At 38.3% G+C, this 25018-nt stretch overlaps 1 protein-coding gene across 7 annotated transcripts in view; it reads right to left on the bottom strand.

Annotated features, from left to right (window-relative positions):
* The window catches only part of UBE3D (ubiquitin protein ligase E3D), a 97014-nt gene that overhangs the window by 54523 nt on the left and 17473 nt on the right, over positions 1-25018 (bottom strand). For 5 of the 7 annotated variants that reach the window (XR_011149986.1, XM_069011257.1, XM_069011254.1 and 2 more), the window contains exon 8: positions 21745-21914. Coding sequence is in view for 6 of the 7 variants with exons in the window: in XM_069011257.1 (XP_068867358.1) it covers positions 21745-21914 (170 nt within the window). In the remaining variant the exon portion in view is untranslated. Of the gene's footprint in view, positions 1-18671; positions 18923-20549; positions 21440-21744; positions 21915-25018 lie in introns of those variants that run through there. The other 2 variants (XM_069011255.1, XM_069011256.1) reach the window with 2 other exon arrangements.

The raw sequence follows: 25018 nt of genomic DNA, 5'->3' as shown, positions 1-25018 counted from the left end.
TCACCTCTAATTTAGCAGGCTACTTCTACAAATACATTAACCAAGGGTAGTCTACACAGGTCAAAACTGGAAAATTAAAAAGCTCTTACTCAGTGCTCTCTGCTCAGTGTTGCTGAGGCAATGTATTAACTAGATGTCTTGGGGTGACTGTATGATACTGTGTTCCCTATCGTCTGCCCTATGCCAGACATGAATCCTGTGCCTTTCTGTGTTTTTAAACTGGGTCCGAGAGAAAAGGAGAAAAAAAGCCCCCAAGCGGTTTTGTGTTTAAGGACACAGATACACACTCCCCTGCATTCCTGGCTGCTACAGAGCAGAGGAAAGCACCTTCCTGCTTTTCCCAGCTCTCAGCTCCTTTCTCAGGAGAGAGATGGAGAGTTAAACTTTGTTTTTCAGCTAGTCTGTGAGCTGAGGCAAGAAAGTTTTTTTTCCCTCGGCACTTTGGCTTCTTCTTTTTCTTCTCTTCTGGACTGTTCAGCAACACCAGAACATCACTGGGAGGCCTTACACCATTCGCCCAGAGGGGGCCCACACCGAACTCCAGCTCTGGAGAGAGCCACGCCCACAAGGCCTTTGAATTTTGCCAGCTTCTCTCCACAGTGAGAGGTTTTATTATTTAGCATTATTCTCTTTTTTTTTTTTTTTCTTTCCCCCACGCCTGCATGCACTCTGCTTGTTAAATAAATAACTATTTTTTAACTTTTCACTTTCCTCTGAGGAAAATTCTTTCCAAACCTGGTGGGGAAGGGGTGGCTGTAACCCGTCTTCTATCAGAGGACGTTCATTTCTGACGTTCCTCTGAATTTGTCTCAAACTGTGCCACTAGATTTTATTAGTTACGATCTAGGTAAATGCACTCTGCATTTAGGGCTCCAAATGCTGTGAAACTCTTGAAGGAGATGTTAACTGCAGCTTCAGTGCTTTGATGAAGCAAGCCTGTGCCGAAGAATCCAATATAAAAGCTGACAGAAGCTCAGGCCTGAATCTCAGAGTTCACTGAATGTTGTTAAAGCTGCCCTTTCCACAAGTACAGCTCTGAGAGAAAAGACAGATGACTTTACTGAACCAAAGGACAAAGCTGCTAAATTAAATAACTATTTGTAAAAATAATTTAATCTAAAAACAATTCTTAATTATGGTTGATGATGTGTCTATATACTTAATGTACCGGGAGGCTAAGTTATTTATACTTTTAATTATCCTTGCAGTGATCTAAAAATGACATAAAAATCAATGCCTGCTCATTAGCTACTAAACTCTTACCAAAATTTAAATAATATGGACGACTAAGAAGTGTGGTACTTTCACAGTCTAGAGTACGTTCCTTTGGAAAAAAACTTGCTCTGCAGAACCACTGCTTCCCTCCTGAAACAAACATCTGTGGTCATGTCCTGCCATTCATTATTCATCCTGAGCAGCTGGGAGTGTCAAGTGTGGGTTTTGAGCAAATTTTCCCATGGATCTTTATTAGTTGCATGGTATCCCAAACCAATAGGTATTAAATCTCTCGTAAGAGACAAAAAATGGAAGAACAGAATTTAACCCACTGGTGTCCTTGCAAGGAAATGAGCAAGAGAAGGGAAGTAAGAAGGCAGAGAGCCTGACTTTTTGTATTTTTTGCAATAGACTACAGTGGTCAACACAGAAGCTCCATCTCAAAGTTTTAAACATTTTCTTTTTCATTGTATAACTACAGAGACAAGATTACATTTAACTGAATTTCTGTATTTTCACATGGTCTTAAATACTATTGCTTGCAAAGCATTCTCATTATAAAGTTACTAATATATAATCCTTACAATAAAGTGCACCAAATATATAGAATATAGTACATATATTTTAAAGTAGCATATATAATTATATTAGTTATATACACAACAATCATATTAATATACAATGATACATATTTCTATAAATTAATATAATACTTGTATATACAAGGACATGCTCATTATTAATAGTCTTCTATCTTTTTTTCTGAGTAATGAATACTTTGATTGGAAAAAATATGCAATTCTGAAGTCTAGTCAAAAAGAAGTTACATAGAAATCCACTGCAAAAACAATTCAGTGGGTTTAAAATACCCTATCCTGCAAAATATAAGTCCTTCTTGAACTTTCAAAGTGTCACCATTTGAAAAGGGCAAGTTATTTAATACTAATAAGAAAGCCTTATAATGAAAATTCATATTTAACCTCACCAGAGTACCAGTGCCACAATATTTTTGAGAAGGGCTGACATAAGAGGTATCAACTGATCTTGTAATATTTCAAAGCGCCTTTTAATTAACATTATGCTATTTGCTCTGATGAATGCTTTTATGATTTAAAATCCATACTCCACATGAGTTTTCTCATTTCTTACTCCAATAAATAGCATAGATTAAATAACTCATGCCAAAAGGTACATTAAAAGCCAGTGGATTAAATAATTTTGTTTGCATTAAACAACTACATATGAATATCAATGACATTAATTTTATTAATGCACTGGAAATTATTTTACAATTTCTTGACATGCTTTGATCATTGTAAGCTATTTAAGGGAAGTCAGAAAGAGAAGTAAAAGCTGCCTATTTCAAAATGTAAAGCAAAGCCCAAATTATTTTCCTTCTGCTTCACTCCAATGAACATTTTTAGTAGACTCAACTGCCCTATATTAACTTAAATGTAACTACATTGGTTTTGGTATAGTTATTAAGAAATGCTATTTGCACAATAAAGTCTCTGAACAGTCCACAGAATTCAATTCTTTTTTTCTCAAAGGGTAAAGAGCAAAAGCAGAAAACCAAACAACTGTGTTAGTATACTGTGACAACACAGATGAACAAGGTTGTTTACAGGTAGATTATTCCTCTGAAGCACAGAAAGCTATCTCAACATACTGCAGCTTTTTGCATAGCAAGAAATCTTGACATTTTAATCCTGTCCAGGAGTAACTTTGCTTTGGAGTATGTAATTTCAAAGTAATGCCCAACATACTTCTCCAGACTAAAGATTTTTGGGTGTTCACCAACTGCTTTTCTACATTGCCTTCCCTTCTCCATCTGGCTGCTATGCAATTTCAAAAGCATTAATTTTAAGTTGCAAACTCTTATCACCCATAAAATATTTCCATTCCATTGCAAAACAGCACCAACTGTACAGTCTCTGTTGAAGACAAAACAGAATTTCAGCTGCAAAAATCACTGAAATAAAGCTTAAACATCACAGAAGGATTAGCAGGTGTTCATCTATTCTGAAACCTCTAAGTTGAAGATTCATAAGATCTAAAACAAATGTATGGAAACCTAAATCCAGCAACAATGTCTAAAGCAGACTTATGTCCAATGGGACACCTAGATACATGGGACCACAAACACTTGCAAATGTACTAAATTTAAAATTCACGACAGTTCTCAAACTATGCACAGATGGTCCGTGAGTACAACTAAGACATTGTCATCTCTATTTAGTTTCAGCACCAGGTAAGCAGAAGAAGGATCATCAAAGAATGAAGAGAAAAAGTGATTTTAATTTCGTGGGAACTGACCTTGGATATAAAATCCCAAACCTGCTGGGTATGTCCCAGAATATGTTGTACCGGCAAAACCCCAGTCCATAAAGATATGGAAGCAGCAGATCTATCCACAGAGCCAACACATAGCAACAATTGTCTATGGAGAGAGACATTCTTTCTTCATTCACCTACAAGATCAACAGTTTACGGCAAAAGCTAAACCTGTAAAAGCAGAAAACTGCTGCAAATTTTCATCAGTGACAGTGAAGTTCTGTTTTAGAGCATCTGACTGAGGGATACAAGCTCATGGAGAAAACAGCTCCTGCTGGGCCTATGATGTCAAACATATCTACACGTAATAGTAAGAAAACATGTCAGACAGTGAATTCTGTCACTATATATATATTTTTAAACTACTTTTTAAAAATTCCTACATAATTCTTGCCTACCTGGGTGCAAGAGTAGAATCCACATTAATTTAGTTTTCCTACAAAACCAAGAAAAGCACAGGAGTGGCTCTTGCTGAGCACTGCCTAAAGTCTGCTGTGACTGCTCTTCAACATCCACACTATGCAGAATTGCTGGTGCAGCTCCAAAGTACAATGTAATTGCTGACTTCTCAGCAGCAAAGCAATGTGGTCCCACTAAAAGGAGAAGCAAATTACTCTCATAAAAATTGCACAGCCAATGCTTTAGAATAACCTTCTTCACTTTCATGGTTGTGCTAAGGCTTTAAGCTGCATTTCTTTTCATGTCTTACTGCATCCCAGGTGGAAAGAATTAAAGTAACTTTTCTGAAAACAGTAAAGATCAGACTGCTGTAGCCAGATCACTGCTGATAATTCACTATAGTGGAGGATGGCAGTAGCAACAGTAGTACTATGACTCTAGAACGCAGTTTTCTTGAATATGCCTATACAGCTCAGAATGAAGGCATAGCTTTGAATGCTTCTTAAAATACTTTTCTTCACCTTAAGCACCTCTTGATTCCTTCCTGGATACATCTTGCTCGAAATTAGAACAGATGGTTCATAATTTCCCTAATGTATGACAATAACTGTAGACTACTGTGCTTGGGATGGATGCAGAGGACACAGCAGTGTGCTACTGACCTATGCTAACAGCCTGACTGGTGCCACCTTACTTGCAGGGAAACACCACCAAAGTAAAAAGCCTCTCTTCCCAGCATGTATGAACCAAGTACTTGAATTCTCAAGTTACATCTCTTTTTTTAACCTTTCAACACTTTGGATATGTATATAAGGGTATATAAAGGCCACTTGCCCTAGCAAATGGGTGTATGCCTCTTCTAATAATGCTCATTTCCTGAAAGGTAGAAGTGCATAGCAGAGCTGTAGAAAAACAAAGTACTGTGTAAAAGCTCCTTCTGACAGCTGCTGACATCAATATGGTTACCCTAGTAAATGCAAAGTAATTCCAGACAGCTCACCCTTAAAAGATTGATCCAATTTTAAGGAAGCCTGCTCATGGGACTAGTGATGTCTGCTGGACCGGCTGCCTTCCTCAGCAGACTCTTCTTGCAGCTGTCATTGTCAACCTGTAGTCTTTCTCATCAAGAGCATTAACAATGTATTCCTCTAGCTTTACAGGCATTGTGGGGAAAGTATAAGTCAGAAGGTTTATCTCCAAAACTGTCCAAATAAAGCAAATGTGCTTAAAAATCAGGGCAGGAGAAGAAGGGTGGAGGTAACTGGCAAGACAGACAGAAAATATAAAAACACAGCATCATTTAGATTGGAAAAGACCTCTAAGATCATGCAGTCCAACTGTTAACCTAGCACCACCAAGTCCAAGTACTGTCACAAACACTTCATTTTCCCAGAGAAATAAACCATATTTGCCTCAGTGTATTTTTTCCACAAACCAACCTCAAGAACCTACAGAATCTTATCAAGGGACGCTAGTGATGGGTCATAAATGCAGAGCACCTTTCTCCTCACTGTCTGCACATTAGCCAGCATGTCCTGTGTGCAGCTGAGCTTCCCACCTGAAGGCTGAGACAACAGGTTGTCTCTCAGCCCTTCCAGGCATCATGACACTAGGTAGAAGGACTAGAGAAAACTCAAAATATCTCTGCTGTATCTCTGGGCTACACTTCCACAAAACTCTCACACAGGAATGATTTTACAGACTCTTTCCTTCCTCCTCCCCCTCCCAAGGTTGGAAACTCCAATCATAAAATAGGAGACTCAGGGGGAAGACACAAATATCTTTTCCAAAAAGATTGGCATGTCTAAACTTTTGTATGTCCAGATGTTATCAGTAACACTACTCTCCTGAAAGTGCCTTTACATCTCTCCATGGACCTATAATCTTTATTTAAAAATCATCAAAGTGAGGCGCTATATTGGTGAACATAAAAAACGTGGTGTCAGGTATCCTATCACAAATACAAGGGCCCTTTCACAGAAAGTTTCCCTATGTACAAATGCTATGTTCAGTACCTGAGAATAATTTTTCACCATATAAAATATGAAAGGTTGATAAAGAGCCAATCAAAAAATCCAAAACTATCATTCTAAACAGTGGCAAGGCAGATTAAATACAAAAGCTAAATTCTTGAACTGGTTCAGTACAAAAGGTTCCAGAAACCTCATGAGCAGTATGCCCAAACCCACTGAGGGTCAGATGCTTAAGAAAGACAAGACCTATGTAATTTGAAATGGCATTTAATTCACTTCAGTCAATCAATTCTCAGATGACCAAATTATTCTAAGAGCAAGGGGATAAAAAAAATTTAAAGCTGGAGACTGTAAAGATAATTTAGCTTTCAAAGAGAAGTAGAATTTCTCGTAATGAAAATAGAGGCAGTGAACCAAGCTGCAGTACCTTAGCAAGGAATTTTATTGGTATATCTATTTCAAAAGAAATTGGTATACAATGTCCAAAATTTAAAAAAAATGTACTTTCTATTCTTGATCTCTTATAATAATTCTAAGCATCACAAATGCAATGTCAAGAATTATTTTGAGTTATTTCAGCTCCCAGTTTCATCTGTGATCGACTTGTTTTCTAGTTTCATTTGTTTGAAGTCCTCCTTCATTCACTGAGGCATTACTGAAGTCAGTCCAAAAATACCTGGTTTGCTTGCCTAAAACAGCTACCAAACGATTTCTAAACTGGTAACTCTGACTGAAGTATCTACAGAGTAGCAGCAACTCTGTCATGTGTGCCCAACTACAATACTCATTATTAACAAAATCTCAAACCTCACAGATGCTGCAGAAAAAGCAAAAAAAGACCCCACAACAGCAAAACAATTCAAGAGATGGACAATAATGGTTTGGTGTTTCCTCAGATTTAAAGATTATTTTACTAACTCTGCATCCTTAAAAAAAGAACTTTGTACCCAGACTAAATCATTCTATACTAAGCAAGGTGAATACAATGATGTTCCAAGACAGTGTTCCCATCACTTATTGAAACAAAACATCATTATCTGGGGCATAGGAGACATTACATATTCCTGTTGGATCTACACAGTGTAAAAATACATGCAGATGCTGCTTAAAGATCAGCATCTGTAGCTTAATCATTAATCTAGAATACCTATGTGTCTGCATTGTGTCATACAATACTCAGTGTCACTGCTTGTAAAAACAGTAATACCAGGCCCAACCACATTCAGGCTTGCATTTTTTCTTCAAGGTTTTCTGGGACTGTGCAGCTCAGTTACCTGTAGACTGCCCTGTATGGACTGCCAGTGAATCTAAATACTTTCAGAGTGACCTCACTGAACACCTTGTCAGAGCTAGTTTATAAGAAGGGCTTGACGAATGGAGACCATTGCAAGGAAGAAGCAGCATATCTATTCCAGATAAGGCTTCTGACACTGACAGCGTAAAATTTACCTTTACCAGAAAAACTTACACCCTTAAGGAATCACGGCAAGTATGCAGTGTTACAAACTTTTGTTGTGGTGTGTAGTAATTTCAGGCTGAGGACAGAATACCATGCACAACAGGATCTATCTGCATATGTCTACAGAAGCAATTAACTCAGTTTCAGGACATTAAAACATCATCGTGTCCGACACTCCGGTTGTGCCTCTGAATGATCTACAGAATGGAAATCACTTGCTAACTCTGGAATGCTGGCAGAAGAGCAGTGTTACAGATTTGGCAAAAGGAAATCAGAAGCAAAGCTTAATTCAAAACAGCAAACACTGAAAATTAAAATGGCAGAAATTTACCCAAAGGAAGGCTGAATGAAATGGTGTACATATTTATCAATTTATAAGCCTTACAAAGGGAGAACACCTAGTTTCTTGAGAGAGACAAAGAATGCATTTAAGTTTCTGGATACACAGATTGCTCAGATTTACAAAAGGAGTGAAAATGCCTAAAGCAACTCTGTGCTTTGAAAGTGTGGAACTTAAAACTTTCTGCCAACTGCACTGTGGCCTCCTGTAAAGTATCCTTCCTAAAAATATTAGGTTCAATTTTTATAATTTAATTAAATGGTCTAATGTTACATCAGATTTTTCTTTTCCAAGCCTGCGGAAACAGTTTAATTTCCTAACTACTCAAAGAAAACAAGAGGGAGTTGAACATATAGTATCTCATGAAATACATTCCACCTAATTCTCCTTTTAGAGTTTCCCAGGAGAAGGAAGTAGAGGGATACTAAACTGAGGTTGCAACAGTGGCATACCTGAGTAAAAACTACCTCTTAGAGATAAGAACTGAGATTTGGGCGCCAAAGAGTGAGACTAAGAAATCAGATTAATTGTACAGGAGAATTAATCCTCCTGCTAGGGAATGATGTGTATCCTTCATCGTCTGCTTTTTCTTCAGTGTTGCAAGTAGTTTTCTTCTAACAATGCTAAAGTTTTCCACTGCTGGTTCCTAGTATAGTGAAATGGCCTTAAAATTCAAGAGCTGCTACCACTCCAATCTACATTTTGTATTCGTTAATACTAACTGTGGCTTTGCAGTAAACTAATCCAGAGGGAAGATCCCTCATACCTTTGTCTATTATTTCAATTCTATGTTTATCAAATTCTCTTCATTTTTAAAGTGCTGTCTGAGGAGCAGCTTTGCTCTGCATGGCTAAACATAGGAAAGTTTTTGTCTTCAATAAGGGTTTAGATATATAATCCCAAATCTCAGTGGGCCTTGTTAAAGCAACATCATAAATTTTTTACACTTTGAGTTTGGAAAAAAATAATTGTTCTACATATCAGTCTGAGTTTATACTGACTAATGTGGCCTTAGGGAAGGGACTGTCATTAGAAATGGATTTATAGATGCAATTATGATAAATCAGCATAGGTTTATTAAGAATTTTTTTTTAATTAGTAGTTACAGGTGAAAAAAGAAGACATTCAGAGCCAATGCTTAAATCCTGTAAAGCTGGTGTAACCTGCTATTTCTGTGCACCATGAGCACACTGGGAGGTATTCACATCACTCAGTATTGGTACTCAGTGACCTGATGGATGAGATGAAGCTACTGGTCTCAGCTGTTGACACTGCCTGGACATCTGAACTGCTCATCACTCATTTCCTAAACTGCCATGGTTCACTGTGCAGTGTCTTTAAGCAATCCAAAACTGGCAACAATTTAGCTTCAACCATATGCTCTAAACTGCAGCGGTTGAGGACTTGACTGTCAAGTGGCTCAGATGTCTGTGCTGCAAAAGCGAGGCAAACAGCTGGGGCAGTAACCTCACCTAAGACCATGGTTGAAAAGCAGGGTTGGCTTCAGCAAGACAATCTAATTTTCCCATCTAGGCCGTGCAGAGAGAGTGGCAGAGAGGCAGCAGCAAACCCAGTTAGCAATGTGGTATCTCCTTGCCTTTGTTACTAATGGTCACACCATAGATCCCAGGAAAGGCTCTAACCACAAACCAAGAGAATTAAGCACTACGTAGAAAATATAGCCCTAATATGAGCTACTCTCTGCCACTGTCACACCAGCCAGCAGCCTCAACACTATCAGTGGTACCCGAGGGATGGTGTCTTTGATACCCTGCCCTAAAACAGTATTGAAACAGGTGTGCATTCAGGGCTGTAGAATAGCCACAAATAGTAACACTTGTTTTGTCAGCATAACAAACCAGGCAAGTGGCAGAGAAAAATTATTTAAGAAAAAGAAATCAAATTAAATCAAAGTTGAATGAACCAGTGGTCTGTATGATGAGATGGCACTGCTGTTACCCTGTACATAGAGCCCTAAGTTCCCCATCCACAGTATAAAGCACTTCCCTGGGTGTTCTTATGGAGGTTATTCCTACCAGCTGTGCCACATGAAGATTTATACATGCTCCATAAACTTTAATTCCCTTTTTAAGTCCTATTATACCAAGCAGGGGGCCATTTCTGAAGTTGAAATGGATTTTCAGAACAATATAAAGATTAAAATGTTTTCTGGCCTCTGATTTTTAAACCTTTGGGTAAAATTAAATCTCTTCCACAGCACTGTTGATATTCCATATAGAAATATTCACAAATACCAGGCACTCCAGAACATTATGTCTGAATCCAAAGGGAGAAGTTATCCTGCTGTACAAAAAAAATGCTGTAATCACTGTTCACAAAAATCTCTCAGCTTGATGCTTTGAAGTTTTTTCCTGATGTACTGACTTCAGAAGAGAAGGAAATGCAGTATTTCAAGATGCAATTACCCGAAGCAAGGAACACCACAAATCATAGAAGTGGTTGATTCTGAATTTGCTGACAGCAAAATTTATTCTTTCTATTCATTCAATCTAATTGCCAAACAAAAGCCTAATGACTGAAGTTAGAATTTCACATATGTCATATTTTCTCTTTCACACTTAAACCACAGTTTTAGTAGAAGAGTTTATTTTTATCATCATTTTCCCTCTCCACAAAAAATTGTACCTCTTGCAAAGAAGCTCATTCTATGCAGGTACTAACACAAAATTGACATTAAAGTATCAGCTGTGGCTACAAGTCAAATTTAACAAGCAATTAAATCCTAAATAAATAAAACCAGGAGTCAAGAGCACAGCTTCCTCGCCTAAAAATAAACTTTGAATTAACTCAAAATCCTAAGCTGGTGTAGATTTTTTTACATATTTTACCACATCCCACAGCTTACTTTGGAAACTCACAGCAGACCGACTGTCAATCTGAAAAGACTCAACTTTCCACTAGCCCCTTTTCCATGTCCTCTGCCAGTATACATCCTCACGTCTGTCAGATTTCCTCTGCGCAGGGAAATACTCTCCCACAAATAACTCCTCCACCCTTCCCCAAACTGTCCCTGGTTTTAACACCTCCTCTCCTCAGAGCTATTTCCCAGGTTTTCCTTTTCAACTATTGTGAAGCTTTCCCCTTTCTGCACCAGCAGAGATTTAACAGTGCCTGTTTAATCCAGGCTGATGCCGATGGAGCCCTTGGCAGCACTTTGGCAGGGCTGTCCAGAGTACTTCTGTCCTGCTGCAGACACAAAGCACAGGAGGAGGAATCACACAAGGCCACACATCAACCTTGGGAGAGCACTGTGGGGGCTGCACCATGCACATACACCTTGACATGGTCAGATTCCCGAACACAGATTGTTTTGGCTCTTTCATTTTATAAGCTTTCTTAAAATTTTATGGGTCAAGAAAAAGGGAAAGCTAGTCTCAGCTCAGAAGTACAAGATACAGGGTAAGGGAGACATGCAGCCTGGCAGCCAAGTTCTGGACATGGGCAAGAGCAGAAGAAAAAAGGAACAGAAAATTTAAATTTACATTTAAATCAAGTCAATGCTGATGCAGGAGCTGATGTTACAGACAGACTAAAACAGATTTTTGATGAAAGGAAGTAAAGTAGGCATGGAAAAACTGTGTCACAGACACCAGCTCAATGAGAAATCTTTGAGTAGATGACTTTGTTCAAAGTGGAGATGCAACAGCTGAAAACAAGACAGCTATAAATCTTTTGTATATAAAATTAATTAGAATGGACTTCAGAGGTAGGAGAATACACCATAGGTAAAGAAATAAAACCACACTTGATAATTAACAAATTGTTGAGTAACAGTCCAATCAAGACTATGGAACCAGTGTGGCTCTCTATGCAAAGATGTTATAAGACTGGAAGAATTGCTGGCTCGAAACATTTCAAGCACGTGTGTGTGGGAAGGGAGAGGTCAGGCTTGCCTTTGGTGAGGCGATGCCCTGCCCGGAACACCCCACACACCCCCAGGCCTGTATTGCAGCCCTGCAGTGGCTGCCAACCCCTGGCACATCAGAGGCAATGCTCCACACTCACCTCTGGAGCTCCATTCTAGCCCCAGAGTGGCCAGATGACCAGAAGTCCCACTGTGGCCAAAGGGTATTTAAGCCAGGACATGCATTGAGCACATGTCTTGATGCTACCTCTTCTTGGAATTTCTATCAGCTGAACACCGCTGGAACCAGGAGTGGTAGCTATAATTGTTTTTTCTGAATATTTTCTTCTCTTCTCTTCTCATTCTTCTACTAATTCCCTCTTCTCATAGTTTTGAGTAACTTAAAATTAGATGGGATTGGAGTTTGCCAAGTTAATACTTTGAGAAGTTGCTTTTATGTTGATTGAATGCTGCTCTAAACTTTTGTCAAAGTTCTCTGATTTTCCAAAGTTGCCAGTAAAGTTTTTTTATTGTCTTGGGCTCTTGAGAATATCTTGTCAGTATTCTTCCCATGAATCTAAGTCAGAGTACATAAAAAACCTTTTAAGTCTTGTCAAGCAAGTTTTTGGGGTCCTACAGATGTCACTCCAAACTGCTTCCAGAGAGCAAAAGAGGTATGTTGAAGGTGAATTTGAAAGTCTTTTGGCAGGTGAGTCTTTAAACTAGCTGTTTAAAGCTAAAATAGTCACCTCCCTGCAAGACAGGTATTGGGCTGTTACTCTCATAGCCATACACAGAGGGAAAATAGGCATGGTCGATCCAACATCTCATTTCTGCGTAGATCTAATAGTCCTGTCTTTTGGCAATTACTTGGTTGAAGATCTATAATTCTGCAGTAATTTTATTCCCCAGAACAACCCTTCCCATCTTTCCAATCAGACCTCCTCCACCTCTTCCCTCAATCATTCATGCCCACATACGGTGAGGTGGATTGAGAACTGACTGAAGGACACATCCCAGAGGGTCGTGATCAGTGGCAAGGGGTCTGGCTGGAAGCCTGCCACTAGTGGTGTCCCCCAAGGTTCACTAGTGGGCCCTGTATTGTTTAACTTATTCCTCAATAACTTGGATAAAGGGATAGAGGCCTCCTCAGCAAGTTCACTGATGACACAAAGCTGGAGGAGTGGCTGATACCCCAGGGGGCTGTGCAGCCCTTCAGAAGGACCTCAACAGAGTGGAGGGATGGGTAGAGAAGGACCTTCTGAAATTCAACAAAGGTGGCAAGCGCAGGGTCCTGTACCTGGGGAAGAGTAACCCCAGGCTCTACTACAGGCTGGGGACTGACTTGCTGGAAAGGCAGAGATGGACCTGGGGGTCCTAGTGGACAACAGGCTGTCTATGAACCAGCAGTGTCATTGTGGCCAAGAAGGCCAATGGTATCCTGGGGTGCATTAAGAAGAGCATTGCCAACAGGCCAAGGGAGGTGATCCTGCCCCTCTACTCAGTTTTGGTGAGGTCACATCTGGAGTCCAATTCTGGGCTTCTCAGTACAAGAGAGCCATGGAACTCCTGGAGTGGGTCCAGTGGAGGACAACAAAGTTGATGAGATGACTGGAGCATCCCTCTCATGAGGAAAGGCAGAGGGAGCTGGGCCTCTTCAGTCTGGAGAAGAGACAACTGAGAGGGGACCTCATCATTATCTATCAGTATCTAAAGGGACAGTGTCAGAGGTTGGAGCCAGGCTTCTCAGTGGTGCCAAGCAACAGGACAAGAAGCAATGGGCAGAAACTTATGCACAGGAAGTTCCACCTAAATATAAGGAAGAACTTTTTTACTGTGCAGGTGACCAAGTACTGGAACAGATTACCCAGAGAGGTTGTAGAGTCTCCCTCACTGGAGATATTCAAGAACCATCTGGATTCAATTCTGTGCCATATGTTCTAGAATGACCGTGCTTGAGCAGGGAGGTTGGACCAGATGGCCCCATAGAGGTGCCTTCCAACCTTACCCACACTATGATTCTGTTATAGTTATCACTTATTATGCTTATTAATTATACAAATAATTTAATTTATAGCTTAAGGCCACTACTCAGAGGAGCCAGCATGAGAATTGCTTGTTCTGTTTTTGCTTGTTTCTGCTACAGCACTCAAAATAGGCAATCAGCAGCTATATCCTATTGTTGCTGCACATACAAAAATGGAAATATCCTGACCAATTCCACAAATAAGCCTTTCTTCTTTGGTCTCAGGTCATACACTCCCAATTTCCTTTAGTCTTAACAATTTAAAAATATTACAAGTAAAATTGGCAGCTTAAATCGTTAAGTATTGTTAATTTACACAGCCTGTCACAGAGAAATAGAAACAACAATAGAAACAACAAATGCTAATTAATTTAAAACAGGCCAAGATCCTAAAATTCAATAAATAAATCAAGTTTTGAGGTTTAAGTAGTTCATGTCAGCCATCTGTCCAATAGGCTTTTATAAGATTTGCTTTTTCACTCTTGGCTCATAATTTGATTCCTGCCTGCTCAAATAGATCTTGTCATTTTAAAGGCATTACAGGAGTTGAGTACTTACAGTTCCCAAGTGAACCCAACAGTCTTTATAAGTCTATGAGAAACAAACTGCAAGCATCCAAGTGGAAATCTGCTATGTTTGATGTACTATTATAAAATTACCCTCAATGGATCAGCACTATCATATTTAGGCTACCTGGCTTTAAAAGAAGCAGTGCTACAAGGAAAGCAAAATGAATATAATAGAGATGCACATACACATAGTAAGACTTGAGTAGATGTGACATTGATTTCCTTTCAGCAAACTGGCCACTAAGTCTAAGCCCTAACTAATCAGCAAGAACACTGCATGCTGTAGTTTAGGATCCCCATGTCCATTTAGCTGGTGCGAATTCTGAACTGTGGTTCACTAATCCACACATGAAATCTAGCAGGACATCAGTTCATGGGAGGTTAAAAGGGTACTACACATCAGTAGTGAACTTCTGGAACTTGTCACTTGATTGTGGAGGCAGACAGCACCAGAAGGCCAGAAAGAATTTATTCAAACAGATGATCAAAAGATGAATGAACAGACAGTAAAGGAAATAGACAACATTTTATCCTCTGACATCCTTAATACAACTACAGAGCTGAGCACTGTAGAGCTCACACACTATTCTGAAGAATATTTCTGGATGTTGGGGTGACAATGCAGAATTACATGCTAAACTGTTCTGACTCAGCATGGCATTTCTTACATTTCTATCATCCTATAAGTGTTATTAACTACCTGGCACTGCAGTTGTTTCTGACTATACATTTTAAATTAGTTTCAGATAGTCTTGCTGCTTTTAATTTACAATTTTTTGCCACCCACCTTGACATTTGTCTTATTACCAATCCTAAGATTCCTCAAAGAGCTGAACTACAGCAAGATGAGCCAAAGACACATGAAAACTACCAAAACTGTGCTTACTTGAATTGCAGTGTTTCACAAGTAAATATGAAGAATATGGAAAAAAAGGTATAAGCCTGAAATATATTTTTGTCATACCATATTACAGAATCACAGATTCTGACTCAAAAGCACATTTAATGTGATCAGAGATCTTAATGGCATACTTATCTATTTTTTCTTTAAAAAATTAAACTGTAAAAAGTAGTTAAGCAATAGCCATTACAATCAATTTCATATTTTTTCATTGCCAATTACTATGTAGATAGCATTTAACAGTTCTAATGCAGAGAACAAAAGCAGTACCCTGCAAAATGATACAACAGCATCCTTCACAATACACAAGAAAAAAGGCAGGCTATCAGTCAGATTATCAACAAACGGCTAAGTGATTTGGGATTGCAAATCCCTTTTAAAAACCAGTCAGAATCCTTCCTCCTCTACCTTCAATGCTAAATTTCAAAAGATGAACAAAAAAAAGGCAGTCTAAGCAAAAAGCTCAGCTGGAATGATAAAATGAGCAAAATTTTTGAGCAAAAATATGAGAATTTATTCAGTAGACAAAAATCTTATTCCAACATTTTTCTCTACTTCAATTAGTACTTCTAAGACCACTTAAAATAGGAAATACCAAAAATACAACAGCTCCAAAGAGCTGGAAAGATACATCAGACCTGTGTTTAGGAGGAAGAACTAAGTTCCTAAGTAACTACTGTCATACATGAAATCCCTATTTGTGCTTGGTCTTTGCATATTAAGTGCTTTAATTAATTTGAGCTTAATATTTTTAAATTGAATGTTAAAATCAGTCCATCAGTCCAGGTACACTAATCAAGTTTTTATGGTCTTCCTGTGTTTACTGTATACCTTTACAAGTGTTTTAAGATGTGTTGGATGTATTTTTTTGTTTTACTTGTATCTTGGTTTCAAGGCAGATTTTAAAAACCCCAGCTGCAACAAACAGCCCAGCCCCCATAAGCACATGACCCTTATCTCAACTAATATCACCCCTCTGACCAGGAGGAGCCATTGGTGGACAGAGGTGGTCTGTCAAGGGGAAAACACCAATCACCTTGAACCAAAGGGGTGGGCTGTGGGCGGACTGTGGGCGGAGCAAAAGCTATAAAAGGGAGAAAAGCAGACACGCCCATCTCTCTCTCTCATTCTCCCTTCCTCTCCAGCTTGCTAAGGCAGTGCTGGAGAAACCTACCCCTTTCTAGGGGCTTTTAGAAATAGATTTCTTTTTGACCAGCCTAGACTGCAAGTTTTTTTTTCTTTCCTCTACCTGAGGTTCAGAGCTGCCTTAAGCCTAAGTTCCTGAATCCCTGCGCTCCTGGGGCATACCTTTTGAGCCACTTGGATCCCAAATTTTTATATTTTGTTAGTTTTTTTGCAATTTTTCAATTTTTTCTGTTTTAATAAATTGTTTTAATTTCTACAAAGAGTTGTCTCATTCCTCACACTACCATAAAAGGCTGCTGCATATGGCAGGTGTGGTTTCAAGAAACAAGAAAGTCAGGATATTTGTCCTGAAATTTATACTTAAAAGTTGCATACACCTTTTCCTAGGGGTGGGAAAGGATGTTAGAAGTACTGAAGAGCAGTCTGCTGCTTAAGCACTCAAATTTCATAAGGCTTAGAGCTTCCACATGTCTATCAAACTCTGAAAAGTATTTTTTTCCTTCCTGTCCCAAAAACCCTGATTGGCATCAGACTGCATATTTTAAACATTTTTGCTGGACTGTTCAGTCATCTCTTTTAAGGCAACTCATCCCACCCGTGGTGTCAGTTCTCTTAACTCGATACCATGAAATAATTCAAGAAGGGAACAGAAAAAAAATCTGAAAACAAACCAGATCCTTCATGTTCCATTTACAATCACACCCACTATTTTAATCATTCCAGACAGAGAAATCAGCTTACAGAGAGCACAAACCAGAGAAACATTGGTCACTCCTCATTCAATGAATTACTGATCTGTGTGGTCCCATGTGTTTTCTACAGGCAAGAGTCACTGAAACACTACGAAAATTTCAGACATTCAAAAAATCAGAGAAATAGGACACAGCTTGATATTTTTATGAGAGGTGAATTACTCTAGATTCATACACAGAATGAAAGCCATTCTTGGGAGAAATAAACAACATTCTGGAATACATCAATAACAGCTTCATAAACAGCCAACTATACATAGACTGTAATAAAAGCACTAGGACTCAAACCCTCCAGGTTTTCAGCCACAAACTCAATTTTCCAGCTTATTCTGGTCCCTCTAAAGCTAATAAAATGAACAATTTCTGGAAGTAATTTTTCAACTCCCAAATTATAAGCAGCAATTTTTTACACTGAAAAAGGTTTCTGCAAAAGCTGTAAACCATTCAGAGAGACTCTAGATGCATAGGAGATACAAAAAGCTATCAATGACCTTTTGACAAAGCTTTGCCTAGCACTCTAAAAGAGAAAAGTGCAATTTTCCTCCAACTGTACCTTCACATATATTTTCTGAGATCAAATTATGGTCAAATTGCCATGTAACCATATTTTCAATTTTCTTCATACATTTTTACAACACTCTCACTTCAGGAGTATTTACTATTATCACTCCCAGCAGCCAAGGTTGTTTGCATAAGGTGTTATTTGCCAAGAACCTGTTACTTGAAGGGAAGACCTCTTCTGTCTGCACAGCAGATTTGTAGGTGGAGAAAAGAAGCCTTGCTGAGAGAAAAGTGGAGGGAACCAACATAATCACATGCACATGATCCATAAAGGATGGAGCAGAAAATGCATGAGGCATCCTTCTCTAACGGGACTCAAACACATTTAAAAGACACATTTTTCATGTAGTTTCAACTAATTTGCTGTAGAAGAATTGTCATAAAGCTCCCCCAAGGGCTGAAAGCCTAACTGCAGACAGACCTACCCAAAATTTGTGTTATCACACATAACACACACCTAAGTGTTTCTAGCCCTGTTTCACTGCTGAAGGAGTAAGATACAAATCACTATAACACATTCAGGAAGATCAGAGGAATTCAGCTCAGCAAGGAGAAATGCCAAGAACGACACTATAAATAGCATGTCTGGATATACTTAACCCTATTTTAACTTCAGTTACTGAATGTCCTTAAGCAATGCAGTCTAATACAAAGAGAATACCCAGAGCACAACTGTTAAGAATTCCTAGCCAAAATAAAGATATATGAAGAGAGGCTCCACATGACATGTTCACAGTTTGTTCCTATCCCATATATCAGTCGCTCTCCCAGAGACTGGAACAAGAGAGATGGTTCTTCCTTCCACAGACAACATGGAGTTGGGAAGGGCCACCAACAGGCCACAAGTTGGGAACAAAAATGGCCATGACCAAGAAAGAAAAAGATTCTGAACAAAATTAGAATATAATTTAATAAAGGACACTGCACAAAAATAAAGAGGAAGGCTGCTTATTAGACCGCAATCAACCTGAAAAGGATCTGATGGTCAACACACATCAACAAATTGAACATTAAATCAGTGTGCTGTTGATGCCACAAGAGGGGTAATCACCTTCAGAGCAACATTCAGCCTAATTCAGACCACAGTTTTGTTAGAGAAAGCTTCTCTAACAAAGACAAACCACCCCTAAACAACCACCCCTAAACAGCCATCACTCCATGTGGGTAATAACCACTCAGCAGCCAGTAATGAACCATAGACATTTATCCTACTCAAATGTTTGTTTCCTTTGCATTGTTAACATTTAGAGCAATGCTGAATGTAAGGTGAAGTGATAGATATGCCAGTGATTTACTGGAGGAAAGAGAGTTCTGTTGCTCACTGAAGCAGTGCTGTTCACAGGACATAATTCCTAGTTTAAGTGGGACAAACACTTCTGTATCTGAGGAAGAGAAATAAGCATTAAGTTAATTACAAAGAATTGCAAAACTGAGCTCTGAATAAAGGAGGAATAAAATGAGTTTTGGAGTGAGACAATAAATTTCTTCTGACATCCCAGAAGTCTTGAAATGGAAGACCACGTTCAAAAGCTACTACATTCCCCTCAAGAGAAATATTCAAGTGTATCCCCAGAAAAGGGTGACTGAATGTGAATTATGTGGCAATCCCAGTCAGACTCTCTTTAGCAGCAGAGTTTGCCAAGGATAATTTCACAAAGCCCAAGACCTCAACTGCTACAATGGAACCATGTATTTATCTCACAATAAGTAGATTTATGCTTGTGTAAGTAGACTAAGTACAGATTTAGTTTCATTTCTTCACCCATGTTTTACAAATATGTGATTACATTATTATATTTAGATACTACAAACAATACTTTTACTTTTAGTTTACCTTAATCTGTTTTAACCTATGGCCCAGCTAACCAGCACACACTCTGCAGCATCCACAAGTAAGGTGCTTCCCCTCCCATCACTGGGATCAGATTCTGGTCCTGACAGAACTGGACAGAACCCAAGTGTACCCAGGGACTCACAGCAACTGAAGAGGCCCTCTGACATAAAACATAAAACACACTTATCCCTTGCAGCTATTGGGGTCTGCTAGGGTCAAGGTCACATGCAGACCTCCTGCTGATTCCTTTCCACACTGGAGGTGTCCTTGCTTATTCCCCTCTCATGGGAAGCAGGCCATGGGCTCTGAAACCTTTCCATTATTTCAAAGGCAGGTGTATGTGCAGATGCAAGCAAGGTAAGTGTTACAATTATTATCAGAAGGTGGGCATCTGAAATTTTTGGAACTTGCACTATTCAAGAAATCAGACTCTTTGTTCAGAATTCTGGAAATAATATTTGAGTTCTACACGGAAAGGCATCACATTAAATAAGTCATACTGGTTGTGATATTTTTGCTTCTGCTGTGTTTACATTCCTGTTCAATACAGAAGGACTTCAGTCTGATTGCACAGATACGGGTGGTACTTGAGGCCAACTGATAAATGAGTTCGTGGAAACAGACTGAAGTGCTAGTGTCTTTTTCACTGCCCTTTCCTAGAAATATAAAAATGGAAAAACAATACTAAACCAACAGTTTGGTTTCTGAAGCTTAAAAAGAATCCTCCCTTCTTTCTCCTCCATTATTTCACTTATCCAGGAACTGGATAGAGAAAATGCCAATTACTGTCAGAGAAGAATTAAAACCTCAGGTCTTCCTTATACTCACTGCAAAATCCCAAAGACAAATACAAAGCAACATCTGGAAAAAAAGTGATTTCTAACAAGTTTGTCTGTGGAAATAGAAAGAACTGAATATAATCTCACAGTAAAATACTGCTGCTGAGAACTCCATTCAAGAAAAGCATTTCTGAATGCTAGGAAAATGACTAAGTAGATGACTTTTATCTCAATAATATGTCAGAGTAGTTGAACATGTGTTAAAGTAATTAAGTTTTTTCCGTGATAAAGAAATGAAACTGGAAAAGCAAAACTGCAAGTTACACTTTCGTAAGACTTAAGAGTAGTAAGTGAAATATCTTTCATTTTAGACAGGTTCCTGCAAAATATCTCCCACTGTCAGAATAAGCAGTTTAAATGATAATACTTTAGGATGTATTTTGGATCACTAAATAACATTTACATCATGAAGGTTTTCCAAAGCCCCATTCTGAAGTTATTACATCAATAAAGATATTTTTTTTCTCTTACATGAATAGCATTAACAAAGTAGAATGACCTTTCCTGTAAATATTAAAATTTTGCATTCTCTCCATTTGTCAGAGTTTACTTCAGCTATTCAATACTGCATCTGTTTGAAATATAAAAAGAATACACTTGGCAACATCCAGGATAAACACACTCTAATGAATCACACACGCTTGTACAGTGTTATGTTTCTCCTACAAAAATATTAAATTCATACACACGTTTGCTTGTCTGTGTGAGAAAACATTTCTGTTGTACTTTTATGAGGTCTTGGGCTATAAATTATTTGTGTATTGACTGAGTCTGGTCTGGAATGAATGTCTTCATCCATACATATTTAAATCTTTCACCTAGTTTCCAAAGTTTAAAGAAAAAACAACAACAAACCACTATTTAAGTGTGATTTACACAAACAGATGCTTTCTTTCCTATCACTGCACAAAAAAATAGCAGTAAATTATGCTTAAATCATACTCTCACCTTCCATCACCTGCAAACATTGGAGCCACTGTTTAATCAACATTCTCTTACCATTGCTCTCCAACTGATGGAGGCTTTAACATGTTAGGCAATGTATATTTTTCATAATGTTGAACTCAAAGCTTGCTGAAATCAAATGTTTCCTTTATGAGGGCTCCAGTACACTCAGATATATCCAAGAAAAACATTTTTATGACACTGTACTTCAAACCTTCCTCACCTCTTCTTTTCCCTTTTCCCAGGGCCTTGCTTCTTTTTGAAATAACATCATCACTGAGCTGAAAGAAAATTAAATTTAAATACTAATACCTAAGTTACCTACACATGCCTTTAGAAACAACAAAGCTCCTTGGTCTATATTTTAATATTACAGTGCAAAAAATCTAACAACCAGATTCTCTGTGGCTGTAACAGCAACCAAATACTACTCTTCTGGCATTTTGCTTAAAAAAATATTTTAAGAAAGATGCAAATTCAAAGAGGTTTATATCTGAGATTAACAGACTGTCCAAAGAACATCAAAGAAATACTAATGCAAAGCAAATAAATACCAGAATCTGAGTTCAAAAAAAGTTGTACTTACTCCTTATTCCTGCATTTAATGCATGGCTGATAAAGGACTTTGACAGCATTCCAGGTTCCCACTGGTCCAGAGCTAGGCATGAGGATATCTCCAAATGGTGTAAAAATGCTGTGGGAGGACAAACTTCCTAAAGACTCTACCAGCAATGTGTCAGAATTTAAAAGCCATATCTATAAATAAAGAAATAATTTATTTTACTGTAGATTACATACATTTCAATGTATTACTTTACTCTGACCCTAAATCAGCTAATACTAAAGCCACATTCTTATAAAGTTTCTAACAAAGTATTAACAGACATAAATTGATATTTTATTATTCAGCACAGTCTGTACAGCTTCTAGTGGAGAAAAAAAGGGTAATACAATACTGATTTATCAGTCACTCTTAAGATCATTACTCTGAAGCTGCCTTTTTTTGTGATTGTAGCACATTCCCTTTGGCAGGAACAAAAGAAACAGTCCCAAGTCATCTCTTTCAGTACCAGATGTATTATTTCTCCAATTTCATATTTTTTTAGGCATAGTCAAGCATATGGTGTTGAGCAACTGAGGGCTGAAGATAAGGAACTGAAAGATTGTCCACTGAAGTGCCAAAAAATTGAGGATTTTTAGAAGTGTGGTAGTTATGACTGTAAGACAACAATTAAGATGGTCTAAAAGGAATGGTGGGATTTACAAACAGCTGCAACAGACCCTCACTTGGAAAATAAATCTTCATCGAATTTCATAATGGGAATGGCATTCTTCGGCACTATTTGCTCACAGCGATTTGAGGGATATTTACTGGGGAGAGTTTTGAGAAATCTGAACTTTTTGCATCCCGTTATGGATCTTATTTAATCTTTGTGTGATTTGGTATCAGTGTTCTGACTTGGATCCAGGGCTTTCTTGCTGAACACCATACAAATAAGTCAGGGTTTTCCTTAATTCACAGCCTGCAGTAGTGAAGTGATCCAAGTTAACAATGGAAATCAATTTTTACAAATCCGGTGCCTGTATGAAATGTTTATATATGAAATATTTATCATAGAAAATGGGATTTATACAGTACTGCTCACTAGAGAGCAATCTTCTGCTTCTCATGATCTAATCAGTTTCAAGTAAAACAAGTTACATGATGTTAGGTAGCAGACACAAGATATCCCCTGTGGAGGGAGAAAGCCATCATTAACAGGACACATAGTATATGTTGTAATTGAATGTGACAGTCACAATTTATCAGAGCCCAAGGCTCAGAACACTACAGTGGAAGCTTCATAAAGAAGGAGTGAGATATATTGATAAAGATATCTTGGGAGGGGATGGGAGGAGGAGAATCACTTTAGCATATGCACATGAATGATGACAAGCAACTGCACTTGGTTTTGCAAGTGGTTGTTCATCAGTTTTGCTCTGGTAACTCACTGTACACATTTATAGCCTAAACTGCAATATATACCTCATTAGCTAGGACCATTACACAAGGTTCTTAAAGCCAAGTGCTGAAGCGATGTTGGGAGAAAATGGTGAAAAAACACAGGCTCCTGCCAACACAAACTGAACAGAGTTTCTTCCTTTTGAAATTTCTAACAATTCCATGTAGAAGGAGCTTCCTGGAATGCTTTTCAGAAGGGGAATATCCTTCAAACTAGACAAGGGAACAATGGAGCAATAGCTGTCTGCTCCTTTCAGAATCCTCCTACAATCTGCTGTAGAGAAAGCAACCAAAGTGTTTCATTTGCAACATAGTCCATCTGCAAAGCACTTCTTTCTACCACAAGTGTGACATGCGGCATCTGACAATCATCTTCCACAACCTGTATGAATGTTTTTGTCTCAACAGCAACACAACAGATCTCTATTAATAATTTAGCACACAATACAGAGAAAGCAAATTAATCTCTGGGGGTGGAAGGATTCCTGGCCATGAGAAAAATCAACTTCTGAACTACATTTACTTCTTTAGGCAGTATTTTTATTCTTTTCTTCATTTATGAATTCGCTTTTGGTCTTGTTTTCAGTCTGAGTGAACAATCACTCACCCAGGCTTGGTGTGTTGACTCTAAGCAGTTTATATATGTTATTCCTGGCTAACACATTTCCATATTTTGATCTGTGCTTTCAACTATGTTATTCACAATGTGCAATCTTTCCTTCCTTTCTACCTCTTTGTACAGCAGAGCTTGCACAACCAAACTCCTTCCACATTAACTCCAGTAAGAAAAGAATCTCTATAGAAAAATAAATACATAAAGATTAGAATTCATTCACAATGCCATTGATGACCTTTTCTGAAATTACAGAATCAGAAAAAAAAGTATTTGGGGGGTTTTGGTCTTTTTTTTATTGTTTTCAAATCATTTTGTCAAGAGACTTAAAAGATGTTCTTTGGAGAAAAGTTGTAACAAATCTATCCCAGTTATACTTCATGGGACTTGAACCAAACAGGGGAAATACCACAATTTAGATTGTGTGATCAGTTTCCCTATATCTCAGCCTGGGTCTCCAGCATCAATTTGTGGACAATTAGGCATCAATTTGAATTTAACATGAAAAAAAAACCCAAAAAACAAAAAACCCAAGTCTTTTATTCTTCCTTGCTAGTTCTTTCTTAGTTATTGCAGACATTACTATTACTTTCATCATCACACAGGTCACTTACATAAACATCTTTCATTACAGCTATTTTGTTCTCACACTCAAGACTGTTCAGGTAAAGATGTGGTTTCCACATATTTCACAAAGAATAAAGCTCTCTAAGAGAGCTGGGTAGCTAAGTCTCAGCAAGGTCCTCATTATCTCACTTCTTGACCACTGCAACATCCATCCCATCTCCAATCTTAACAAATGCAAACCTGTTCTGCTCATGCCCTTCAAGACGTGGAAAATAACCAGACTGACAAGTCCCTCCCATTTTGTTACATATTAATTTTCTTGGGATATCTTCCCACTCCCTCTCCGCTCACTCCTGAAATACAAGCTGCTTTACTTTCAAGGCACTTTACAGTGTAACCCCACTCCAGAAAACATATTTCCTTCAATACTGAAAGACTGGAGATAGTATTCAAAGAGTCCAAACTACTGCACACTTTTTGATTTTCACAGATGTAATCTTTTTGGGTCTTATGATGTTGATCCCATCCATGAGATGAATTCCCTGTATCTAACCAGAAAACTACGTCTTTACCTCTTTCAAAGCCACACTTTTTTACATAGATATCTGTTGAGATGCTGCTATGCTGACCAATAATGTACCATTTTGCTTGTGTTCTCCTATCTCACTGTCTGTTTGC

The sequence above is a fragment of the Aphelocoma coerulescens genome, chromosome 3, assembly GCF_041296385.1.
Source record: "Aphelocoma coerulescens isolate FSJ_1873_10779 chromosome 3, UR_Acoe_1.0, whole genome shotgun sequence".
In the NCBI taxonomy this organism is placed as follows: Eukaryota; Metazoa; Chordata; class Aves; order Passeriformes; family Corvidae; genus Aphelocoma; species Aphelocoma coerulescens.
The sequence above is the reverse complement of the archived record's forward strand: the minus strand, read 5'-3'. Positions and strand labels throughout refer to the sequence as shown.